Here is a 20,418-nt window from a genome sequence, read left to right as displayed (position 1 = left end):
TCCTCACCTCAGGTGATCCGCCCGCCTCTACCTCCCAAAGTGTTGGGATTACAAGCGTGAGCCACACGCCCAGCCAAAAAGATTTTTACAAGACGGGCAAGTGTTCGCTTTTCTATCAATATGTTAGCAGTCTGTATTTACTTATTTGCTGGTGAGAAACCTTTCTTCCCTGGTTTCTAAAGTTTGAAAGTCTTTGCCCCTGAGCTCATGAGATTTCCAGAGAACTGATTCAAACAACTTCATTAAATAGGTACTTACTTCATGCCTGGGGCTTTACATTTTTATTTAACCTTTACAACTCTCTTTTGCATTCTTATTGTCATCAGAAAAATGCAAATCAAAATGACGATGAAATACCATCTCATGCCAGTTAGAATGACTTTTGTTAAAAAGAAAAAATAGCAGATGTTGCTGAGGCTGTGGGGAAAAGGGGAACATTTTTACACTGTTGGTGGGAATGTAAATTAGTTCAGCCACTGTGGAGAGCAGTTTGGAGATTTCTCAAAGAACTAAAAATTGAACTACCACTCGACCCAGCAATCTCATTACTGGGTCTATACTCAAAGGAATATATATCGTTCTATCAAAAAGACAGATGCACCCGTATGTTCACTGCAGCACTATTCACAATAGCAAAGACATAGAATCAACCCAGGTACGCATCAACAGTGGATTGGATAAAGAAAATGTGGTATATATACACCATGGAATACTATGCAGCCATAAAAAAGAACAAAATCATGTCCAGGAAGAGGGGAGAACAGCAACATGGATACAGCTGGAAACCATTATCCTAAGTGAACTAAGGCAGAAACAGAAAACCAAATACTGCATGTTCTTATAAGTGGGAGCTAAACATTGGATACACATGGACACAAAGATGGGAACAATAGACTCTGGGGAATACAAGAGTCGGGAGGCAGTTGGGGGAAAGGGTTGAAAAACTACCTATTGTGTATTGTGTACTTTGCTCACTACCTGGGTGACAGATTCATCTGTACTCCAAACCTCAGCCTCACGCAATATAGATGGGGTTTCACCATCTTGGCCAGCTGGCCAGGCTGGTCTCGAACTCCTGACCTCAGGCGATCCCCTGGCCTCGGCTTCCCAAAGTGTTGGGATTACAGGCGTGGGCCGCTGCACCTGGCCTCAGTTTTTGTTTTTGTTTTTTTGTTTGTTTGTTTTTTGAGACGGAGTCTCGCTCTGTCCCCCAGGCTGGAGTGCAGTGGTGCAATCTTGGCTCACTGCAAGCTCCGCCTCCCGGGTTCATGCCATTCTCCTGCCTCAGCCTCCCGAGTAGCTGGGACTACAGGCGCCCGCCACCACGCCCGGCTAATTTTTGTATTTTTAGTAGAGACGGGGTTTCACCGTGTTAGCCAGGATGGTCTCGATCTCCAGACCTCGTGGTCAGCCCGCCTCGGCCTCCCAAAGTGCTGGGATTACAGGTGTGAGCCACCGCGCCCGGCCTGGTCTGTCTCAGTTTTAAAACGGAAAGTCCTGCATCCCAAGAAAACCTCTAGCCCAGGCAAACCTAGGTGGGTCGCTCTAGGATGGAATTAGGATTTCCAGTGGTCTTGGACAGAAGGGCGACCTCTCCCTTGAGTTACGAAGGAAGGCGGAGAGATGAAGGGCAGGATTAAATAAACAAGTGTGCGGGCTTTGGAGCCAGGGCAAAGCTCTGCCTCTTAGCTGTGTGATCTTGAAATTATTTAACCACTCAGATTCAGTTTCCTGTAATTTGGGGATAATTAAACAAGAATGAGCCGTGTGAAAGTGCCTATCCAACTGTAGTAGGCTCGCAGCAAGAGTTTAAATCGTTTTTATTCATCTCCGGTCCTAACTTTTGCCGCTGCTCTGTGTTCCACACTTCTATCATCTTTAATTTCTCTGCTTGACTTGTTCCTGCTTTGTTCTCTCTGGTCCCTCTTCGGTCGCTCCTGCCACTCACGTTGAGTACCATCCACCACTAGAGGGCGGAATAGAACAAACCAAGATGGGTGCCCCTCTAGCTCTCTACGGCGTCTGCTCGCCGAGCCCCGCAAAAGAGGCGGGGATTCCATCAAGTGACCGGGGTGCCAGGCGCCGGCGCAGGCGCGGTTGCTGCGTAGTCGTCGCCGGGCTCCGTTGCCCGCGCTGTTTTACCTTCTCGACGCTTGAGGCGGACGCTGGGGGGTCCTGCGGCTTTCCCTCCTGCCGCTGGGGACTGCAGGCTAAGGCCATGTCCCGGAAGCAGGCGGCGAAGAGCCGGCCGGGCAGCGGCAGCCGGAAAGCCGAGGCCGAGCGCAAGCGGGACGAGCGGGCGGCGCGCCGGGCCCTGGCCAAGGATCGGCGGAACCGGCCGGAGTCTGGCGGCGGCGGCGGCTGCGAGGAGGAGTTCGTCAGCTTCGCCAACCAGCTGCAGGCCCTGGGGCTGAAGCTGCGGGAGGTGCCGGGGGACGGGTGAGGCGGGCCGGGAGCGAGGGAGGCGGCGCCGGGGGACGCGCCTGGCTCGGCCTGGCGACCGTTGGCCGCTCGCGTCCATCCATTCATTCGGGCGGCCCGGGCGCCTCCCGCGAGCCAGCCACGCTCCGAGTGCAGGGCGTCCAGCTGCGAGTGAGGCGGACAAGCCCCTCGCCCCGAGACGCTCGCGGGGATCCCAAAGGGTCCTAATCATGGCAGACGCCGCGAGCGAAATAGAAAGTGGGTGCTGAGACCGTATATGGGAGCAGGGCCACTGGATTGTGGCCAGGAAGGGCCCTCTCAAAGGTGACATTTAAGCTGAGTTCTGAAGGAATGAGATGGAGCCAGGCATTGGAAAAACAGTTATCATGACGATAAGACCAGTCGAAGGAGTTTGAGTAAGCCCCACTTGGTAGAACGCTTTGCCTCCTTTGAGTCCTTGGTTTTTGGGTGGTGCCCCCATTTACATTTGTGAAATTAGGTCGCCTGTTTACTGAGCTGAAGGCAGCTTCTCTAATTCTTGCTTCCATGGGCCTCAGTTTCTCTGTAAGCAAAGGTGCTTACCCAAGCTTTCTTGGGACTTAGACTGAATCCAGGTCCAGCTTTCTTTAGGGAACGCGGAGGGGGAGAGTGGGGAGGAGGAAGAAAATTAGCTTCAAGAAAGGGGATATGGCTCCAGGAACATGGATGGAAGAAGGAAAAGGGTCAGGAAGAGGGGAGAACAGTTAGGATCCCCATTGCAGGGACAGGTAAAAAGGGGTCTGGTTGTCAGCTGTGTCACTTTGGAAGAGAGAGTGTTAATAACAGCCTGGCTTTTGTTTTTTTCCTCCCCGTATTTGAGTGCTCAGATCCTGCAGAGGGAAGACTAAAATGAAATTAAAGACCATAAGGAATTGCCTTAGTTCATTATTATTGTTATTTTGTAGAGACGGTGATTTTGCTGTGTTGCCCAGGCTGGTCTCGAACTCCTGGCTTCAAGCGATCCTCCTGCCTCGGCCTCCCAAAGTGCCGAGATTACAGGCATGAGCTACCACCCCCGGCCAGGAATTGCCTTAGATATTAACTGCAGAAGAAGGTGTTTAAAAAATTTTCACATTACATTGCAGCTTATTGATTAAGACTGTGAACTGGTCCTAATTTCCCTTTCCCACCGTTCCTGTTTATGCTCATTGCTTCAGGCAGATTGGATTTCTTTTTGCTCACAAAGAGTTCACCACACTTTGCTGCGTTGCTGTTTTTGCTTAAGATGCAGTTGGAACTTGATTACATTTATTCACCATCATCTGGCAAAGTGCTTGGTACATGGAAGGCAGTCAGTACGTTTTTGCTGAATGAAATATAAAAATAATAGAGGGAGGTCAGCTAGCCTAAGCATAAGCCCAAGACACCCTTATAGAAACAGAAATACCAATTGAATACAGTGGAATTGGCGTGGGACATTGGGGCTTTTCCTTGCAAATGATTGGATTGCTTGTGTCTGCTATACTGGGTATGGTATTCTCAATGTCAGGGTGCCCAGGAAACTGAAGTACTCAATAGAAGGTTACTTATGAGGAGGAATCAGCACAGGGAGTTGTAAACTCTTGAGGGGGCTTTCATAAGGTTATGGGAAACTTTGGGGGTACTACTTCTGCTTCCTATCCCCACACCCACATACACACACAGCATACCTTTCAAGTTAATTCAGCACACCTTAAGTAGGGTGCTGGGAATATGTTGATGACTAAGATACTTAAGGACTTCATAGCCTAAGGTAGAAACACGTAACAGTGGGTCTCAGCTTTTTTGGTCTTAAGATCTCTTGGCATTCTTAAAAATTACTGAGAAACCGAAAGAACTTTATATGGGTTATAGCTATGAGTATTTACTATATTAGAAAGTAAAACAAAGTTTTAAAACACAAGAATACACACACATTCCATTAGCTATCAGAGTGATGACTTCATGCATCAGGTAGCCTCTGGAAAACTCCACTGCACTTGTGAGAGAATGAGAATGAAAAAGGTACATTACATCTTAGTTTTGAACTCACGGATACCCTGAAAGCATATCAGAGACCTTCCCACATCTCCGGTCCCTTGAGTCACACTTTGAGAACAGATGATACAAATAATTAAAATATAGTTTGATATATTTTTAGTAACAGTGACTGATTATAATGGTACTATTGAGAAGGAAAAGGCTACTACTCTATGAATTGGCCGGGAAGTCCTTCTCGTTCATTCGGTAAATAGTCATTGGATACACTGCTAGATGCCTCTCAGAGGGTGTCATGCTCTGATTGGGTCATGAAGGACCAATAGGAGTACACCAAGAGAACGGTCCCATCTGAGGAGGAGTATATATAGAGGCACAAGGACACGATGTTTTTGGGGATCTACAGGTTGTTTAGGGTGATGGGTAGTGTAGGGCACAAGGGTAGAAGTAACGGGCAGTGAAGCTAGGCTCCAGAAACCAGCTTGACTGGAGTGCTCATGTCTCTCTTCCAAGGTTCCTGTTCTTCGGACAGTGTTAGATAAAATGATCATATTTCCTCTTGTGTGGGCTTCATGGAGCTAACCACCTTCTGTTCACAAGTTCTTCACATGAGTTCCATTAGCTGGACTGTGGTTCAGCCCTCGTCAGTATCCTAGTCCTTTCGAATGTGGTGATGACAGACTTTATCACTGCAGGGGATGGTGTTTCCTGTGTATGTGATGGGTTGGCAGGTGTCAACAGATTCTTCTACCCCCCTCAGACGGAGTCTTACTCTGCCACCCAGGCTGGAGTGCAGTGGCACAATCTCGGCTCACTGCAATCTCTGCCTCCTGGGTTCAAACAATTCTCTTGCCTCAGCCTCCTGAGTAGCTGGGATTACAGGCACCTGCTACCACAGCCAGCTAATTTGTTTGTATTTTTAGTAGAGATGGGGTTTCACCATGTTGGCCAGGCTGGTCTCGAACTCCTGACCTCATGATCCATCCGCCTTGGCCTCCCAAAGTGGTGGAATTACAGGTGTGAGCCACCGCGCCTGGACAACGGATTCCTTTATTAATGTTTATTAAGGACTCAGGTGAAATATAATGAAGTTAAAGACTATTAAAAAATAGTTGACATCTCTAGTGTTCCCTGTTTTCGTTCAGATTTGATTACAATCTGGAGTAGCCTGATACAGTATCTATGAGCATGTTCATTGTTGGCAATATGGTACCTGTAGCATTCTGGAACCTGAGGGGGTTTAGGGATGAATTAACCAATATCCTGTAATACAGCCTTTACATGGGTTGAGTCAGCTTAGTGTAGATTAATCAGGGAGCTACTTAGAGGGTTTTGTAATGCTTCCTGGACCAGCTTCATATTTCCCGTGTTATCTGGAAGGTGGACCCACATAAATTGGATTCATTTTTCAAAGCAAGAAAGAAATAGTTTAACCTTGATGTTTTCCTTAAAAACATGATTGGCTATAGTGTGAAAAGAATGTATAACTCTATTTATTAGGCAGTACAGTATTAACATCCCTCTGAACTTATCTAGTTGTGTCTTACTAAATGTAGTTCTGAGTTACATTACTCATTAGCAGTGTTCTAAAATTGAAACATTGATGAATCACTAATTTTAGCTATTTATCTTATTACTAACAAGTAGTTTATTTTTTAGTTTTGTTTTTAATATTGCAGGATCATAGTAGTAGAAGGGCATTCACACATCATCTTGTCTAATTATTGCATGTGTCACCTGAACAGCAGTGCCATCTTTTGTGCCTCACTCAGTGGTTTTCAATTGGGTGCCATACTAGAATATCTGGGGAGGAACTTTTGAAACAATTCAGGGCCTGGGCTCTCCCCTAGATCAACTACATCAGAATCTTAGAGTGGGGCCTGGTTATTGAAGTTTTTTTAAAAAAAAATTTTACAGATGATTCTTATATGCATCCATAATTGAGAGTGACTGATTTAGAGTCTAGATTCTCAACTAGTGTTTCTCAAACTTCAGTATGCAACATAACCACCTGGACTGCTAGTGAAAACACCTGGAAGGGCTACGTTGCTGGGCCCCAACCCCAGAATGCGTGATTGAGTAGGCCTGGGTGGGCCCCAGCATTTTCATTTCTAACAAGTGCCCAGGGGATGCTGATGCTCCTAGTCCGGGAACACACTTTGAGAATCAGTGATCTAGATCAGCGCTGTCCAGGGGAAATAGAATATGAACCACGTATGTGATTTAAAATTTTTCTAGTAACCACATTAAAAAGAAACAGGTGAAACTAATTTTAGTATATTTTATTTAAGCTATTGTATCTAAAATACTATTTTGACATACAATTCAATATAAAAATTATTGATCTCTCATATTTTCTTTTTCTTTCTTTTTTTTTTTTTGGAGACATTAGAGTTCGTTGTTGTTGCCCAGGCTGGAGTGCAATGGCACGATCTTGGCTCACCGCAACCTCTGCCTCCCAGGTTCAAGCGATTCTCCTGCCTCGGCCTCCTGCATAGCTGGGATTACAGGCATGCGCCACCATACCTGGCTAATTTTGTATTTTTAGTAGAGACGGGGTTTCTCCATGTTGGTCAGGCTGGTTTCAAACTGCTGACCTCAGGTGATCTGCCTGCCTTGGCTTCCCAAAGTGCTGGGATTACAGGCGTGAGCCACCGCACCCGGCTGATGATCTCTCATATTTTCTTATATGACCTCTTCAGAATCTAGTATTTTACACTGATAGCACACCTCACTGTGGATTAGCCACATCAGGTGCTCAGTAGTCACAGGCGGTTAGCAACCACTATTAAACAACACACATCTAGACAATTGCTGTGAATTGCTAGTTATAGAAATTGGCAGAATCCTGAGTCTATATAGTCTACCTCCATAGAGCTAAGGTGAAATTACCTTTTATTTGCCAAAATCTATGTCTCTGTGGCTTCCAGGTTTTCGTTTTATTATACAGGTATAATTTTAATTTCACATGACAGTTGGAGGTATTGATCATGTCCCCCTGAGCCTTCTTTAGGCCAAACATCACTAGTAGTTCTTCATATTGTATTAAAGCCACATCATTTATCTGAATACGTCTCTCTTAAAATACAGTAGCTAGAATGGTACCTAGTACCCTATCTGTGGTCTGACCCCAAATAATAAAACCTTTTCCTTTTTCTGCACATTTACTATTATTACTGCAGTCTAGAGAGCACGTTAGGTTTTTTGGTGCGTGTGTTGCAATATTGTCTAATAGTAAATTATTGCACACTCAAAACATTTGCGTGCTCTTTATGTAATTGGTTGTTTTTGTGAACTCAAATGCGAGACCTGCCATATATCCTTATAACACAGTGGTTCTCAAGCAGGGATGATTTTGCCCTCCAGGGGACATTTGGCAGTGTCTAGAGACATCTTTGGTTGTCACAACTGATGGGGAGGGAGGTAGTGATGTGCTACTGGCAGCTAATGGCAGAGGCCAAGTATTCTCCTAAACTTCCTACAGTGCACAGGACAGCCTCCCACAACAAAAAAATGATCCTGGAATGTCAATAGTGTGGAGATTGAGAAGCCCTGCTATAGGTAATGGTGAGAGTGTGAACTCAGGAAGTGGCCCAGATCTCCTAGAGGCCCTTTGGGCAGCGGTGCTTTGTTCTCATGAGTTTCTTGAGTGCTCTTATTGGGCTCACCTAAGGAAACCCAGGTAACTGGAGTGTTTGTTCATTACCTTGTAATCCTGTCAGAAAAGGAAGTGATTTGTCTATTTTGGCTTGTTTTGGGTGAGCTCAAAGAAAGTTTGGTAAGTATAGAAAAGCATATTAAAAAATGTAACAATTAAAACTCTTAAATATTATTTTTAATTCTGCTGCCTAGGGGTAACTATGGCTATCATTTTGGTGTTGACATTCAAGCGAGAGCCACGTTATTTGGACTTGGATCCTGGGCCTACCACTTACTAGTTTTGTGACCTTGGGCAGGTTTCCCCTGAGGGATGGTAATAGGACCTATCTCAGAGTTGTGAGACACAACATGTTTAGTACATATAAAGTGTTTAGAACAGTCCCTGGCACATTGTAAGAACTATTTAAGTGGTTGTTTCTGTGTGTTTTCTTGGCATACGTTTGTGTGTGTTTCTATGTCTGTGTATGTGTATAGTGTACAGATGAACTTGGTTGAGTTCATGTGGCATATACAGTTTTACACCTACTTTTTTGGAGAACATTTGCTCATGTTATTAAAAGTTCCTAGCAAACATGTAACTGTAGAATACCATGAATTTTGGTACATTAAATGTAAAATAACTACATAAATTTGTGATAAATCACATCTCTTAAACTAAATTCAAGAATAGGCTAGTGGTGGCAGATGCTGATTAAGAAAAGTTTGAGGGAAAAGCTTGACATTTAAATTGTTTTATCGATTAACTTACTTTTCTCCATGGTTGAAAAAAGACTGCCATTGTCAGATTTTAGCAAGACACCTCAGTCTAGCCTACAGAACTCTATATTCCATTCCTTCTAGAATCTTGTCTTAGATTGTTGGAAAGCTTCTTGGTTTTTAATTTATAGAAGCTGTCTTAATTCTCCCCTCCCCTGCAAAAAAAAAAAAAGTATATATTCTTATACATTAGAAGAGATTCCAGCCTTTCTATAGCTTTCTGTTGAAAATTCACTTTTCTGAGTTGAAAAACAAAACCCCCTTTTTTCCTACACATTTAGACATGAAATCTTTCTGAAAGTGATGAGTTTATACTTTGGAATTACAGTATCATAGTTTTTCATTTGGAAGAGTAAACAGTTGGGTGTAAAACTGGACAACTGTTTGGCTTCAGAATTGTTTATTTCTGTAGTTTTAAGGATACCAGATTGTGTTTGTCTTGTTTGAGTCTCTGTGTATCTAAGCCTCTGTGTTTGTGATAGTTTGGAATTTAGAAGCCTTTGAGGGGTTTGAAAGTAAAGATAACTCTTACAGTTTATTACCAGTATTTTAATTTTAGAGAAACAAAATGTGGTGTTTAAAGTTTTCATTTGGCAGGAATAACAATGGCATTGTTGCTCCCTGGGTGCTAAGTGAGGAGGCAAGGAGGAAGTGTCTTTCCATAGTACAACTGTTTGTTGTCCAAGTGCTTTCCTTCTCATGACTTTCTCCACTATGTTCTTAGGACTCAAACAGAGAGTATTGTTCAGTTGTTAGTATTGGCAGCTTGACAAATTGCTATTTTTTGGGTACTATTTGTTAAATGAATGATTACTTAGCTGGGTAGCTGTAGTGGAACTTGTTTTAGAAAAGAGGCTGTAGATAGGACATGATTTTGGAAGAGGGTCTGTAAATCATAGCCCTTAGGCATGGAATGGCCTGTAAGCTCTGGACCTTGTAGTAAGGTGGTTAGTGTATCACCGGCTCCACTTGTTGAAGCAGCTGAGGCCCAGGGAAGTTTAATGACTCTCCTGAGTCAGCCAGCTGGTACATGGGGAATAGAATCCTTGTTTGCTGCCTCTCAAGAAGGTAATATGGTTGAATATGCCCTCATGCTGTCCCCCGTGGTCTTGGAAGAATCCTGGACTATTAGAGTTGAGTCTTTACCTCTGTGTGCACAAAATATTTCCATGGATGATCTGGCATGAAGCATCATTGTTTTAGACGAACTAAGTTCATTTTTGAAAGGTCTTGACTCATGTTGTTGTTTTGACAGCAATTGCTTGTTCAGAGCTCTTGGTGATCAATTGGAGGGACACTCACGAAATCATCTCAAGCACAGACAGGAGACAGTGGACTACATGATAAAGCAGCGGGAAGATTTTGAACCCTTTGTAGAAGATGACATTCCTTTTGAGAAGCATGGTAGGTTCACTGTGGGACATTGTGTCCTTCAGGAGTAATGCATTGGGTAATTAAGTCCACTGGCATCCTCCCCCCTCCCAGCCAAGGGTTTGGTTATATAAATCACGACATTCATTTATTCAAGAAATATTTGTTTGCCTACTTTTGGTTATCGGCAGTATGCTAGGTAGTTGGGGATCAGTAGGTTTAGCTGTATATGCCCTTAATAAACATGATGGTGTTAATTGACCTGAAAAGCGATTCATGACTTCTTACTCTGTGGGGTGGGAAAAGCAGGCTATAACATAGCTTGTATAGGTTGATCCTATTTTTAAAAGGTATACAGACACAGTAGGAAAAGTCTGGAAAGATACTAACATTTTGTTTGTTAATTCTTAGCTTCACTTATTTTTCAGAAATTACTCATTCTCCTTAAACTTCTATAGAAGGGAGATAATAATAGCATCTATCTCATAGGGTTTTTGGTGAAGATTAAATTAGATAACAAAATTAAAATAAGCCCTTAGTAAGCGTTAGCCATCTGGGGATGATGGGACTATGGTATTTTAAATTATCTTCTATAGACTTTTTCTGACTTTTAGATGATCATGTATTACTTTTAAAATTAGAAAACCCAATAAAATCATGTTAATTTCTCACCCAAACCCCAAACACAATCTGTTTTCTTTGAGGCAAGTCAGTTAGTGATTTTAATTGGTTCCTATTTAATAGGCATAGATCTTATAGAAAATGCATATGAACTTGTAAACTTTAATTTCAACAAATATTTACTGAGGATCTACTGTGCTTGCTGCTGATATGTCTTACAAATGGCATTTTCATCACAGGGCTTACAGTCTTTTCTGTCTGTTATCAGGAAAGAGAATTGATCCTTTGTTTTAGAGAGCTAAGTCTGGAGGCCATGCCGAGAATGGATGGGGAGAGAGACTGATAAAGGAGACTAGTTAGAAGGTCTCCACACTGGCCAGATGAGAGTAGAGGAGGTCTCCATCAAGGTAGCTACTGAGGATAATGAGTAAGGCCCAAACCAAGCCACACTTTGGCAGTGTAATTGACAGGACACATTGGAGGTGAGGAGGGGAGAGGGAGGAGACAAGAGTGATTCTGAAGTTTCTGCTTAGGGAATGGGTAATTGGCTGTACCGTTAGCAAGAGAGAGGGCAGCAGGAGGGGGACATTTGGGAGAAAAGGTATCAGTGATCCCAAAGTGTTTCCCATTCCTTACTAGGAAAGAACTTACTCAGTAGGCACCAGACACAGAGCAACAAAACTTCCAATGGGTGGTTTGTACCAATCACTGAGTTCAGATGGTCCCTCTTCCTGGGATTACTTTTTGGCTAGCAGATACGCATAGTTTACTGGATAGTCAGCAGTTTACAAATTAAATGTTTGTATATGGGACAAATTTTGTAGTTTAGTGCTGTACGAAATGAATTGTGTCATTAATCCAATGAAAACATCATTTTGGATGAAACGGGTTTTTAGTTTGTGATGTGAAACTCCACTTTGAACACTGTCAGTGAAGATCACATGGTGGATTTTGGGGTGTTACAGGATAGGGAACTCAAATCTTCGGTTGCCAATGTGATAGTCACTTGAGATGAACAGTGGAAAGGTGTTTTCTTGAAATGTCACTATGCATGCCTGTTGCTTGGAGCTGCTTAAGAATTTGAGCATCACAGAAGTAAGAAGTCACTTTGACGGCCAGAGCAGAAATGAAAAGAAACCTGGAAGTCTGCACATTCTCTTTGTGTGTCAGTTGAAGGCTTGGCTTGTTACATTGGTGAGTCTTGAGTCATAGTTACCTGTTTTTAATGTCAGTGTGCTGCCTACCTTGTTGTGCTGTGAGATTCTCAAGGGCAGGGACTGTGTGTCTTTGTTTTGTGGTGTGGCAGTGCCCGGCATCTGGTAGACATTCATAAAGTGAATAAATGAATGGTTCACTATACTATTAAGGACCTGGTCACCCTTGCATCTGGCTGTATCTTTAGGATTATTCTTTTCTTTTAGACTGTGGCTTCAGAGAATCAGCAACATCTTTCCCCCAACTGTACAAGTATCCAGGTCAGAACCTGAGTATTCTTAATGCTTATCTTCCTCCCTTCTCATACCCGTTCATTACATGTTATCACTCTACCTCAGCAGTTTTTCTTTCACTGCTACTACCCCGTAAAATCAGACCTCTGTGGCCATTTGCTTAGATTTCCTCCATACTGTTCGGTATCATTGTCTCTTGATTCCCTCAGTCTGTTTTCTACATAACAGCCAGAGGGGGATCTAAATGTGTTTTTCCTCTGTATAAAAGCTGTTGGTGACTCATCTATTGACCTCAGGATAGAGCCCAGACTTTTTAGTTCTTCATGATCTGGGATTTTCTCATTTCTCTGTCCTCATCTCTTGCCATTCCCCCCAACATTATCTCACTTCCTCCACCTCTCCATCTCAGAATTCTCAGTTCCTGCCATATTAGAGTTCTCTCTCTCTCTCTCTCTCTCGTGTCTGTCTCTCCTCTTCTTAGAACATCATCCATTTCTCCTGTCTTAACTCCTCCTTGTCCTTTGAGTATTAGCTTAGTTGTCTCAGTTGAGAAGCTCCTCTGATACACCTTACCTCCCGCTCCTCAATTCCACGTTGGCTTATGTTCACCACCTGGAGTTAGCCAAACTGCAGGGTTCGAGAACACAGTCCTTGCATGACTTCCCTCAACTTTTGGTACCATCTACAAGTTGGGGTCTCCCAGAACCTCCCTTAGGTTCCATAATATGGTAGTAGGACTCACAGAACTCACTGAAAGCTATCATGCTAACGGTTACGGTTTGTTACGGGGAAAGGATGCAGATCAATACTACTAGCCAAAGGAAGAGATGCATAGGACAGTCTGGAAAGGTTCCAGACACGAAGCTTCTGTTGTCCTCAGGGCATATTCTCCTCATAGCATCTGTGTGTGACAGTACACATAGAATATTGTCACCTGGGGAAGCTTACCCTAACTTTGGTGTCCAGAGGTTTTCATTTTGTTTTGTTTTGCTTATTGATTTACTGCATGTCTAAGTGGTTGAACTCAGTCTCCCCTCTCACCCTATCACCACCACAAAGGTCTGATGCCAGATGTGGTGGAGAGGCCCATCATGAATAACAGACACTCTCATCACCTTTGGGAATTCCAGAGGTTTAGAAGTGACCTCCCAGGAGCCCAGGATAAAGGCCAGACCTCTCTTTGGGCAAGGCCAAATTCTTACTGCACATGCCCTTCCTGAAGCACTTGTGCATCATTAGTGCCTATCTTGTTTGCCCCTCACTGGTTGTGAACTCCGCAAGGGCAAATTGATGGAGTGGCTGAGAGCCAGGACCTTGGCATTGGGCTGCGTAGGTGAAACCTCAGCTCCACTGTGTACCAGCTCTTTGACCTTGGCACAGTTTTCAGCTATTCTGCATCTGAGTTTCCTCATGTATAAAATGGTTTGTATAATAGTACTTGTCTATGAGATGTGATTAGATCAGTGCTTGACACATAACAACCATTCACTAATGCAAGCTGCTAAGATTACTGTGTTTATTGTTATGTTTCCAGTGCCTTTTATTGAGTTAGTATATTGGAAGTAATCAGTAAACATTTATTGCAGAATAAATAAATGGATCTTTGCTTTATGAATGACTAGTGTTCTTCTGAGTAGCAGTCTTGTATTGTTCAACTAGCTAAATTCCTAGACTCTGACAAAGTTAATGGACTTTTCAGATATATATCATTGTTTCTCATTATCTGGAACTCAGTAAATACCAAAGCATGTTTGCATTTGGATTTTTCCACTATAAAGACGTCATTTTTCTTTCCTATTTCCATGCAGTGGCCAGTTTGGCAAAGCCTGGTACTTTTGCTGGCAATGATGCAATTGTAGCCTTTGCAAGAAATCATCAGTTGAATGTAGTGATTCATCAACTTAATGCCCCTTTGTGGCAGGTAGGTCACCTATTTAAACATTTATCTTAAGCTCTTATTTCTAAGTCAGCTTTGGGAATATCCGAAGATGAGGGGCTTGACCTGTGAACATTGAATTATGCGGAGTAACTTGGACTACGAGCCTAACCAAAGACAAAAATCTTGTGGTGGCTCAGAAGTAATCCCTGTGCTATGTACAAATGGAGTCCGGAGTATAATTTAGAAATCTTTTAAAATGCTATAAATATTCAACAGTCAGCTAATTGGGCAGGTTGGGGACAGAGAACCTAGTGTGGAAACACAGGCTGTCACCCCCTAAAGTCAGAGTGCTGCCTGTTGCTTTGTACCTCAGCTCCTAAAGACTGAGCATGTGGTTTCTGTTAATTCCCCACCCACTCTGCCCTGCTCCACCACTCACCGCTTTCTCACTTTTTCTAATTAAAAAGTTATAATACAGTACTTGTAGAAAAGTTAGAAAATTGAAAAAGCTCGTAAAGAGAAAAAAATTTTATTAAAAATTATATTTAAAATTTTATTGAATCACCCAGAGAGAGGTTATTGCTGTTAATGTTTTAGTGAGTATTCCTGTCATTCACACACACTTGGCTATAAAAACATTGATACATAACTGGAAAGGAACATATCACAATGTTTTTACACACTTTTAAAACACATACACACATGTATCCATATCCACATATATACGGACACTTCTGTGTTATTAGCATAAAGGTAACAGTGCCCTTTTTTTCATATGACACCTGCATATATTCCTTTGTAAATTGCTCAGTCATAGCCTTTGCTGATTAAAAATAGGTTTATAGGGATATAATTTACATGTAGCAAACTTCATCCTTTTCCAAGTGTACAGTTCTATGTGTTTTGACAAACACAGTCATGTAACCACCACTACTATCAACACAGACTAGTCTACTCTCGAAAAAGTTACTTCCAGGCTCTTTGTACTTTGTAATCACTGGCCCCCTCCCCCAATACCCAGCCTCTTGTAGCCCATTCTCTGATTTGTCCTTATAGTTTTGCCTTTCCAGAATGTCATATTAAAGAATGCAGCCTTTTGTCCCTGGCACAGTGTCCTTTTAACAAAACTATGCTACAACAAAATAAGATAGTCCAGGGATGGTGAGAAATTTTACCTTATGGGGATAGAAGGAGCAGGAGTGAAACAGTATCTGCTTGTGTTCTTTGGGGCAGTGTTGCGGATGTCCTGACATCAGGGTACCAGATAGAGCTATCACATTTTCCATGGGGTTCTGTTTTCCAAGGGCAATGTTTGAGCAAAAATACTGGTTACCCCTTTGTTCTATTTTTTGTCGTTAAACTTACACTGTTTTGCAGAAGTTAACAAAATCATTTGAATACGCAGCATAATGACCCTCACCTTGAAGGGGAATACTCACTACCAACTCAGTAATCAGCTTGCCTTTTCCTCCATTGATGACTTTTTTCCCAAAGTTTCTTAGTTACCTAGGTAGTTGTGGAAGACATTTCTGCATAGGTAATTTTTTTTTTGAATTTATTTCTGTAGTGTTCTCTTTCATAAATTCCTGAGCATTGAAAGTACATCTTTTTAAAATAAATTTACTAATCTTTCCATTGGATCCCCCTATGTCTTCCTACCCCAGTGAAGCATCTTATAAAATTTAAGAACTGAAACTGCATTGGTTGCTACTTTCATGGTTATGAGCTCTTTCATTAATAAAGAGTAGGCTTATACTCACACCATGGAGATATTGAAACCTGCATTTTTTTTCTGGTTATAATTGGAATATGTGCTCCTGTGAACAATCTAGATGTATGTAACATAGAATGTGAAAGTCCTCTGTAATCTGCCCGTGAAAGTCACAGTTAACAATTTGGTGAATATTCTTCCAGTTAGGTTTTCTATTCATAATGTATATATATTATTATTATTAGGTATGTAAGTGCTTTAGGGATTATGTCAAAGATTCTAATAAACTGTTTACTTTCCCATTGCTCTTCCTGGGAGACAAATGGTGCTCTCTATTTTGTATGTGTCTAAACCAGACTCTGCACTTGAGATCTGCGTATTCTACTGGAAAAGCTTCCACGCTACTGACATCTAGACTTGTGTGGTTCCTGTTTGTTCCATGGTTTTTGCTTTGTCTTTAGACCATGGATACTGTTTAAAGTAAGGGCAGTATCTTACTATGTGTGATTTTCAGTAAAAAGAATGTGCTGATGTTTTGGAGTTTAAACAAAGGAACCATTACTGGGCTTTCTAAGGGACAAAGTTAGAATGAGAGTTTCTTTGGAGGTGGCGAGTTTTATTTGGGGTACGCCCAGACCTTAGGGCTTCTGTACTGCACAACTCTAGGGATCCCCATTCTTGTGCTGTGTGTCAGGGGTGTAGTTCACATAGAATACCTTGTGGGTGGCGCCTGCAGGGTTGAGCGCTGCAGGCCGTACTACTTTATGTAATTTTGTTTTGAAGCTGACGTAGGTAGGAGATTTGGGTTTGTTGTTGATGTTTCTCATTTAGGTGGTTAATAGAAAATGCGATTTTCGTTTTAACGAAAGGGGTGGATTTACCTTGAAGCTAATGAAACATCAGGCCACTCATTTGTAGGACTCCCTTTCTAGGTCTTAGGAGAGGTTCTACCAGTTTTATATTTATAATTTTGCATTTTTTTTTTCCTCAAAGAGAGCCTTCAAATAGTTAGGGCTTCAAGCTCAACAAATCTGGATCTGCCCCTGGGCCTTCCCCTTGGAAGGGGCTTGTGCATTAGAGGGGCTCAGAGGTAATACAGCCTCTGAAGCTTAAGCTTATTTAACTTCATCTCAAGTCTGCCCCTGGTTTTTGAATTTCTTACATGATTTATTTCCATGGAGTTACATATTAAATAAGCATACGGAAGCATACACGCGTAGGAAGGAGGTAGTTTGGAAATTGCTTGTGACATATCCCAGGTGTGTTCCCAATTAGTGTCTGCATAGACCTGCTGACTGGGCTTCCTCAGCAGTCCAGGTGGGTGTTTCTCTCCAGAAGTTGATAGTGTTCAGATCCTCACTGGCATGGCCCCTTCTTTTGTCTACAGATTCGTGGTACAGAGAAAAGCAGCGTGAGGGAGTTACACATCGCATATCGGTATGGAGAGCACTACGACAGTGTTCGGAGGATCAATGACAACTCAGAGGCACCTGCACATCTCCAGACGGATGTGAGTGAGGCCTCGGATTTCTCCCGTATTCCCAGCCCTACAGGAAACAGATTGAGAGCTGTATATCTGGCGCTAAAAACCAGTGATGTTTTTGTGGAAAGTTGGCATTAAGAATCTGTGGGCCTGATTTTAAAAATATTTTTTATTTCTTAGTTTAGGTGACAGTGATAGATAAAATTGCTTATTATTATTTTGCTTTTTCTGATAGTTGATAGTTACAATTGTATGTGTATAAGATACATGGAATTTTAAAATTATTTTTATGTTTTAAAATTAATCCACACCTTTTTTTTTTTTTTTTTTTTAATTGGAGATGGAGTTTCGCTCTTGTTGCCCAGGCTGGAGTGCAGTGGTGCGATCTCGGCTCACCCAACCTCCGCCTCCCGGGTTCAAGCGATTCTCCTGCCTCAGCCTCCCACGTAGCTGGGATTACAGGCATGTGCCACCATGCCCGGCTAATTTTGTATTTTTAGTAGAGATGGGGTTTCTCCATGTTGGTCATGCTGGTCTCAAGCTCCTGACCTCAGGTGATCTGCCCACCTTGGCCTCCCAAACTGCTGGGATTACAGGGGTGAGCCACTGCGCCTGGCCTAACCCATGCTTCTTATCTGAAATCTGAAAACTATAGTAAAGGTAAAGAAGAAAATAAAAAACATGTAAAGTCAACTCAGCTACCTGAATGTAAATTTTGTTACTGTTTTGGTAGATTTCCATTCATCTAATGCATTAAAACATCGTTGACATTTTATTTATATAGCTTTGTTTCCTGTTTTTAAAAATTAACATCATTGGCTGGGCGTGGTGGCTCACACCTGTAATCCCAGCACTTTGGGAGGCCGAGGCGGGCGGATCACCTGAGGTCGGGAGTTCAAGACCACCCTGACCAACACAGAGAAACTCCATCTCTACTAAAAATACAAAATTAGCCGGGCGTAGTGGCGCATGCCTGTAATCCCAGCTACTTGGGAGGCTGAGGCAGGAGAATCACTTGTACCTGGGAGGTGGAGGTTGCGGTGAGTCGAGATAGCGCCATTGCACTCCAGCCTGGGCAACAAGAGCAAAACTCCATCTCAAAAAAAAAAAAAAATTAGCATTATTGCATAAACCTTTTTTCCTGTTTTTACACATGATCCAAAACCATTGTTTTTTAAACAATTTTATTTATTTTTTGAGATAAGGTCTCGCTCTGTTGCTCAGGCTGGAGTGCAGTGGCACCATCACGGCTCACAGCAGGCTTGTCTACGTGGACTCCAGCGATCCTCCCACCTTGGCCTCATGAGTAGCTAGGACTACAGGTGTGCGCCACCATGCTTTGTTAATTTTTTAATTTTTTGTAGAGATGAAGTTTCGCTATGTTGCCCAGGCTGCCCTCCAGCTCCTGGGCTCAAGTGATCCTCCTGCCTTGGCCTTCCAACATGTTGGGATTACAGGTGTGAGCCATGGTGCCTGGCAATTTTAATTCTTGAATAGGTCATATTTGTCCATGGATTAGAATTCAAAATATGTAATGGGATATATAGTCAAAGTCACTCTCCTACCCTTGTACTTCAGCCACACTGTTTTCCCTGGATGCAATCAGTGGTATTAGTATCTCATAAAATCTCCTATGGTTTACATACCAAGCAAATATATATATATGTGCACATATTCCACTTTTGCCATTTTTACTCTCCCCACCACTAATTGTAGCATCCTACACATACTACACATCCCACACATACATCCTGCACTGTGCTTTTTAAATTTAACATGTCTTGGGATTTAATTCATGGTAGTACATAAGGAACTTCCTGTATCCTTTTTAAAGGCTGCATAGTGTTCTGTTCTGTAGATGCATTATAATATTTTTGACCAGTCACTTACTGATGGACTTTTAGGTGGTTTCTAACCCTTTGCTATTATAAGCAATGTGCAGTACCTTTTATGTACCTCATTTCACTCATGTATCTGTGGGACACATTCCTAGAAGGTCCTTGCCACATCAGAGGATGTTGATAAGTGAATTGTCAAATTACGTTCTAACAAGATTTCACCGGTTTAAACTCCTACCTGCAATATGTGGCTCTTTTCCTGCACGGTGCACTTCGTCAACATAGTGTTACCAAATTTTTAAATCCTTTTCATTGTTAGGGGAAAAATTGTTTACTTAACCTAGTTTTAATTTGCATTTCTCTTATTTATGCATCTTTTCCTGTGTTTAAGACATATTTCTATTTTTTGTAAATGGTATTCATTTTCTTTCCCCATTTTTTTCCCTATTAAGTTGTCTTAATGGTTTTGGGGAGCTTTTTATGTATTAGGGAAATTAGCCTCTGTCTGTGATATGAGTTGCAAATAGTTTTTCGCACTCTGTCATTTGTCTTTTTGTTCTTTCTCCTGTGGTCTTTGCTATGAAAGAATTTTAGATTTTTACATAGTTAAATTTGTTACGATTTTCTTATATGCCCTTTGGATTTTGGGTCATAACTGGGAAAGTCTTTCCCACTCTGAGGTTAAAAAGAATTCTCCCATAGTTTAGAATAGTACTTTCATAGTTTCACTTTATTTATTTATTTATTTTTTGAGACTGGGTCTCACTCTGTCGCCCAGGCTGGAGTGCAGTGCTATGATCATGTTTCACTGCAGCCTCAACCTCCCAGGCTCAAGCAATCCTCCTGAGTAGCTGGGACCACAGCTGTGTACCACTATGCCTGGCTAATTTTTTATTTTTTGTAGAGACAGGGTCTCACTTTGTTGCCCGGGCTGGTCTCGAACTCCTGGACTCAAGCAACCCTCCTGCCTCGACCACCCAAAGTGTTGAGATTACAGATGTAAGCTACTGCACCCAGCTCATAGTTTGACTTAAAAAAAAAAATTAAATCTTGGCTTCATCTGAAATTTATATTCAAATAAGGGTAGGAGGCTATGGATCCAACTTTATATTTCCCTTGTGATTACCTAGTTGTACCCAAACCATTGATTAATTATACATCTTTTCTCCACTGATTTAAAATGCCACTTTCTTTCCATATACTAAATTCCCATATGTATTTGGGTCTATTCCTAG

The 20,418-nt window shown here is 42.2% G+C and overlaps 1 protein-coding gene across 4 annotated transcripts in view; it reads left to right on the top strand.

The window, feature by feature from the left end:
- The first annotated feature begins 892 nt into the window (after positions 1-892).
- The window catches only part of OTUD3 (OTU deubiquitinase 3), a 31,790-nt gene continuing 12,264 nt past the window's right edge, over positions 893-20,418 (top strand). The window contains exons 1-4 of one of the 4 annotated variants that reach the window (XM_034957048.3): positions 894-2,439; positions 10,088-10,236; positions 14,081-14,193; positions 17,250-17,372. In XM_034957048.3, the coding sequence (XP_034812939.1) occupies positions 1,994-2,439; positions 10,088-10,236; positions 14,081-14,193; positions 17,250-17,372 (831 nt within the window). In that variant the 5' untranslated portion in view covers positions 894-1,993. Of the gene's footprint in view, positions 2,440-10,087; positions 10,237-14,080; positions 14,194-17,249; positions 17,373-20,418 lie in introns of all 4 variants that reach the window. The other 3 variants (XM_034957043.3, XM_034957039.3, XM_034957050.3) reach the window with 3 other exon arrangements.

Source organism: Pan paniscus, chromosome 1 (genome assembly GCF_029289425.2).
Source record: "Pan paniscus chromosome 1, NHGRI_mPanPan1-v2.0_pri, whole genome shotgun sequence".
NCBI classification, from domain to species: domain Eukaryota; kingdom Metazoa; phylum Chordata; class Mammalia; order Primates; family Hominidae; genus Pan; species Pan paniscus.
The sequence above is the reverse complement of the archived record's forward strand: the minus strand, read 5'-3'. Positions and strand labels throughout refer to the sequence as shown.